The sequence below is a fragment of the Heloderma suspectum genome, chromosome 8 (genome assembly GCF_057233095.1).
Source record: "Heloderma suspectum isolate Gila_16-S chromosome 8, 16-S_ref, whole genome shotgun sequence".
NCBI lineage: Eukaryota > Metazoa > Chordata > Lepidosauria > Squamata > Helodermatidae > Heloderma > Heloderma suspectum.
The window spans coordinates 14,972,685-14,978,684 of record NC_139465.1 but is presented as its reverse complement, the minus strand read 5'-3'; the positions used below and the strand labels follow the sequence as shown (position 1 = coordinate 14,978,684).

General features: G+C 42.6%; 1 protein-coding gene across 1 annotated transcript; it reads right to left on the bottom strand.

The window, feature by feature from the left end:
* Nucleotides 1-352: 352 nt before the first annotated feature.
* On the bottom strand, nt 353-5,893 carry LOC146338863 (uncharacterized). Its single transcript, XM_084812876.1, has 3 exons — nt 5,726-5,893; nt 3,420-3,595; nt 353-1,182 (listed from the first exon to the last, which is right to left on the bottom strand). The coding sequence occupies exons 1-3, from the start codon at nt 5,891-5,893 to the stop codon at nt 768-770; spliced, it is 759 nt and encodes a 252-aa protein (XP_084669002.1). The 3' UTR covers nt 353-767.
* Between the last annotated feature and the right edge of the window lie 107 nt (nt 5,894-6,000).

Here is a 6,000-nt window from a genome sequence, read left to right as displayed (position 1 = left end):
CATATCAGTCTGCCCACTCAGTGAAATCTACTGGGAGACACACTCTCCCTTGTGTCACTCCAAAAGCTATCTGAGTCATGTTTGGCTGAGACATGGGAGAGGGCCTTCTCTGTGGCTGTGCATATAGGCTGTGAAACCCCTTACTTAAGGATGCCTGCCTTCCACTGCTTCTATGGTCTTCTGGTATCTTGAAAATACCTTTTTATTTTGACAGGTATTTGGTCTGCTGAGCAGTACATTGTTTTATGCTCCCTGGAATGTGTAAATTGCTGGATTCTTTAGTAAGTTTTAGTGACTGATTTTTAAAAATATACATATTTTGAAGTTGTTAGCTGTTTTGAGTGCTCTTTTTGAAATGGAAAGGCAGGACAAAATGTCTTTAATAAACACAAACAAACAATCAAACAAACATTTCAAGAGGCTCTCTGAAACAACAGAGGAAATCCAGAATCAGTGGGGGAAAAGGGATCCACACCTCTAGGCTCAACAGTTAAAGGTGACGATAGAGGAAATACACATGCCAATGTGATGCAGAAGAAACAGGGATACTAGTGTGTCCGAATTCAATCTTGGTTCCATCCTGCAAGAGACTGTTTGGCTGATCATCAGCTTGGCTCTTCCACGACTGAAGGAAGTAGCCCATGTACAGCCAGGAGTAATCTTACAAGGGCCAGAGCGATACCACTTCAATGGGAATCTCCTTTGTTATATCCTGTCTTGATACTTCCTGCAGCATAGGCTTTATCTTTCTGGGAAACACCATCCCCTCATTCTTCTCCTGATGGTCCAGAATAGCTCTTTTCTTCTTCTCCTTCTCCTCCTCCCTCTTCTTCTCTTAATGGTTCTTTCTTCTTAATTTCCTGGTCAGTTGCCTTTTCTGTTGTCCCGCATGCTTCTGCTTCGTTGTTTTGTAACATACCATGTCCCTTCCACTCCTCCATGTAGTCCTGGAGCTTTATCCGCAGAGGTTCCGGGTCTGTGCTGTCTTCTAGGCACAGCTCAGAAGTACTGTTCAACTGGTCCCCATCATTTTTTGAGCCGTGCATCATAGCTGTGACCTCAAGGCTGTTGCTGTCCCGGATGTCCGGAATGTCATTGGATAAGATGTCATGCACGATCACTGGCTCCAGACCTTGAGTATTCCATTTGGTTCCAGAAAACCCCAGCATCTTTCCCACAGAACTGCAGAGAAACCAAATTTATCATCAGATTTAGATCTCACTTTTAAGGACAAGCACTTTCATTGTCCTTTTGACACATCGGGGTGTGCTGACTTCAATCTTTGCATGGTCTACTCTCTCTTTACTAGAATCATAACCTTCAAAGCCCTTGCCTTCTTTTAGCTCTCTGCTTTTATATCCCAAAACATTCCTGCCCATGTCCTTTGCTCCTCCAGTTCCAACACTCTCAGTTGTCAAAAGGTATCCTGTTCTCACAAATGACTCCACCCTTTGTCCCTTGATGCTTGGAACTACCTCCCAGAGCACTTGGGCAATGCTACGTCTCTTGCTTCCTTCAAATCCTTCCTGAAATCCTGCCTTTTCCATGAAGCCTTTTGATTCAAGCCCCTAGTTCCCATGGCTTCCTGCAGCTAAACCTGTAACCAAGTCTACGCTCATCTAATTGAAGCACGGCTCCCATCCCCGTAGGGCAGGGGCACTGAATCTGTTTCAGCTGGAGGGTCAGATTCCGTTTCAGAGAAGCTATCAGGGAGAGCATTCCAGTGGTGTGCGGAGTCGAAGGTAAAGGGAGTTTGGTGAAAAATGTCAAAAATATCAGCATATTTTAGCCTACAGCTCTTACTGCCAGTATCTGAGCCTTAGGAGATGCATGACAACATTTTTGAATGGGAAAGAACTGCACAAAAGCTGGGAAACCATTACATGATTGGCAGTTGGAGGAAAGGGGTGGGGGCAGGGGCAGGGGTGTGGCCATCTGGGAACCATGGAGGGACGGATTGGAACCCCAGGTGGGCCAGATTTGGTCCACGGGCCTGAGGTTCAACACCCCTGCTTTAGAGAGCCCTTTCATGTATTCTTCATGTATTTAGTACACATGTATTCAGTACTCATGGGTACCAAACACCTGAATAGGGCTTGAAACTTCCACATATTATTCTTGAATAGGGCTTGAAATGACCACATATTATTTTTGCTGTTTATCCCTGTCTCTCCTTCCACTGTTCCCTTCTCCCCCCCCCCCCGCCCCCCGTGTCATAGTTGAGACTGTAAGCCCCTTGGTACACAGGCACACGTATCTTTGCACTCTGTAAAGCTCTATGTGCACTAATGGTGCTATATAAATGGTAGTACTAGTAGTAATTTCCTTTACTACTAATAAAGGGGGGTGGTGGTATTCAGACTACCAAATGTAGTTTGAATATGCTCAGTGGCCACAAAATGCTGACTGACTGGTGTGGTCTGAGTGTGTATGTGTGTGTGAGAGAGAGGGTGGGGGGAAGAGGGAAATGGGACTGGGTGGTAGGAAGGAGGAATTGTATGGCGTGGCTGGAATCCTGAACAGGGAGCAAGCCACACTGCAACATTTTGTTGCAGGTCCCAGTTGTAACTAATAACAATAACCATAATAATAAATCTTGTTTTTTCCAGTGATAAATTAAGGCTAACGGGTGTGCCTTGATGGGTCAGATGAAGGCCTTCTTAGTCCACCATTCTTTGCTAAAAATCCCAGCCACCAGCAGGCACTAGGTTGTCCAACAGAAACCAGCCAGTGTTCCACTGGCAGTACAATGCATCCCTGCAACAACTTAAACAGAGTAAGAGATACTGTGGTTGGTTTTTTTGTTTTGTTTTTAACTGCCTATGGGAGTAGCAGCCAATACTACTTTCCAAAGAGGAAAAGAAATATTTACATATTAGGATTCTAATACAAAGAGGTGAAGAAAGTGGGCCGTCGTCAAGACACCTCCAATTTTCTGAGAAGTCAAGGTGTTCTTTTAATATGACACATTACAATACAGAAAAAGGACCTCTTGAAAAAGAAGAGCACTGTGCCTATATCAGATTCATTCAGCAGTTTCCTGTGAAGCTGCAGAGTTGTCCTAATAGCTAATAAAGGGAACGTAATTCATTGAAGAATTCTTAACCTCATATTTGACCATGATGGTGTCCTACCAAATTAGTTAAATTTTATCATCCCTGCAATATCACAAATAATCAGTTATAACTCTGTTTTGGAAAGGATTTACTGACTCTTTCATCCAGAAACCATCTTGCTTGTTGGTCTTCCTTCTACTAATCAGTTTCAGATGGTTTCTGCTGAACGTTCTCTTCTGGAGCTATGATCAGTTCATCCTTCTCCTCATGTCTTTGCACTGACACCCAGTATGAGTTTCAGAGTTGACCCTGCCCTAGTATACCTTTTAAAGCAAGCCTTAGATTAGAAAGAAGAACAGGTACCTTCTCTTTGTCCTAAAACAGCAAAGGCAGCAGAAGAGAGTCTCCTGGAAGCACAACCAACACCTAGATGTCCTCAACATTGGCTTTGAGTTTTGGAGGCTGTGTCCAATGCCTCTTGGGAATGACAACCGAGCCCCAAACTCCAGCAACTTGCAATCTGATCTACCCAGCACAATCTGAAAAAAATCCAAACTATTGTAGCATCAGATAGCCCAAACCTCCTTCTCCCTTGGTGGAGATTCCTGATTAGTCAACATCATCAAGGCTCTGTGACTCCATGCTATGATCATGCCATCTTAGTTGCACTGTGCTGCCATTGTGACACCTCTCAGCCAATACTTTCTTCCCATCCTTCCAAATAATTTGCATACTAGCACCACATTGGTGGTGATGTGCAAGCAAAAGGTGTACTGAAAAGAAAGGGATTATAAAGTAGGTCTGACCCATAAATAAAGTACGGGGAATGTTGGTTCCGTATTGGTGAACACAGTAGTGCAGTGGTTGTTACTGCTGTTGCTGAGAATATTACGGTTTCTTCTTCTAAATTACAAGCTACTTTAGGATGAATTCTGTTGACCAGCGTGAGTCCTGCCACAAGGTGACACAGCTGCAATAAATAATTCTTGCTTTCCTCATGTGGAAACTGGGCTGTATAACTGAGGCTTCAGGAGTGGCAGGGGCTTTGGGGCATGGGTGGGGCCTTGCTAGAGGCTCTGTGGGACAGACGGGCTGGCCTGGTGGGCCAAATTGTCCCATAGGGCAGTTTCCCCAACCCTGTCTTGCTCTCTGCTGGGAATGAGCGGATGATGTGGGCCATCAATATGATCAAACATATCTCCTCCTTGGTATTCAGAGGAGCTGAAGGTGATGACATGATTGGGTATTATATTATCGTATTTCTATTTTTGTATGTGCAATTCATTCTCCATCTTGGATGGACTTCATCCAGAAAGGCAAGTTATACAGATTTCAATAAATAAACAAATACATATTTAAATAAACAGTTCATTGAGCATATAAAGAAAATATTTTATACTAATAATTAGCTTCAAACATAAGACTGGGAATTCCCCTGCTGTGTGTGGGATAGGTAGGCACCGTGGTACACAGGACACTGTCTTATACCAAGTTCATCTAGCTCAGTATTGTCTACACTAACCATATACTAAATGCATATAGATATTTTTTAAAAAGAGGAGTGTATTTATTTACATTAATGTTCAGATTTAATTAGTGTGGGTCGGTGATGAGTTTTTGGTATTTTCAATTTTCTAAGATCAATCTGATCTGCCAGCTTCAGCAGAATGGCAGTATTTGCAATTGAAACTTTTGTTGGTACCAAATTTGGTCCTGCTGCTTTTACTGCCTCGGAGTCTCCTTCGCTATTGGAAATACTTATTGAAGCTGATCAGATATATCCACCTGCGATTCGTGTTTACAAACATTTATTGTCAATGAATAAATATGACAGAAGTGGTTTACAGCAGGAATGGAGCAGGGAATTGGAACATCCTATTTTGCTTAATCAACGGACTGCCTTTTTGGCGGCTGTATCAGACATTTCAATGGATTTTCGGTTATGCCTTATTCAGCAAAAGCTCTTGTTTCGGGTCTATTGGATGCCATAACGTCTTTTTAGTAAAGGCTTGTCAAATTTGGCTAATTGTTGGAGACGTAATGCAGTCAATGCTTCTTTTATTCATATGTTTTGGAAATGCCCAATGGCTGCCTCCTTTTGGGAGGAAGTTATTGTACGGATAAATTTTGAATTGGAAAGCTCTTTAATATTTACTGATGTGCGTGTTCTCTTACTTACCTGTTTCTTGGAAAGTAGCACATGGTCAGCGTAAATAGATTTTTCGCGCCCTTTCGGTTGCTAAAAGACTGATACTACGATATTGGAAGGATAAAAGCTCGCCGCCTATAACGCAATGGACTGAAGACTTAACAACACTAGCGACATTTGAAAGAGTGGTATACAGGTGTAATTTGCAAATGGGCTTATTGGTGGATATTTGGTCTGCTTTCACTGAAGTTTGTGTGCAACCCTTTTCTTCCCTTTTTTTCTCAAATGTTGCAATGTTAGAAACTGAGGAATTTTGAACATGTTGCATCTTTATTTTTATTTCTTTCTTTTTAGGTTTTGTAATGTTTCCAGTTTGTTTTGTTTTGTAAAAACTCACAATAAAAGATAAATTAAAAATGTTCAGGTTTTGGAAATATAAATATTTTGCAATCCCCCCCACGAAAAATTCTCTTTGCATAAACATTTAAACACAAAATTAACCGTAATCCATTTTGCGCACATTCAACGAGAGCCCGACAGACACAGAGAAACGACACAGCCCGAAGCACTTGCCATACTGTTTCTGTAGCCAATCGTTTTCTACGCCTCTGCAACCAATCGCTAATGGGGGCCTGGAAGATTTCACCCAATTAAAACCCACCATCCACTTTTTCTCCGCCCTTTCCATTACAACGAATGGAAAGGCGAGTGGGCGGGAGCAAGGTTGATCCAGCCAATCCAATCGGGAAATGTCTCCGCCTACCGGGCGAAGGAGAGGACCCGCCTTCCTTTCCC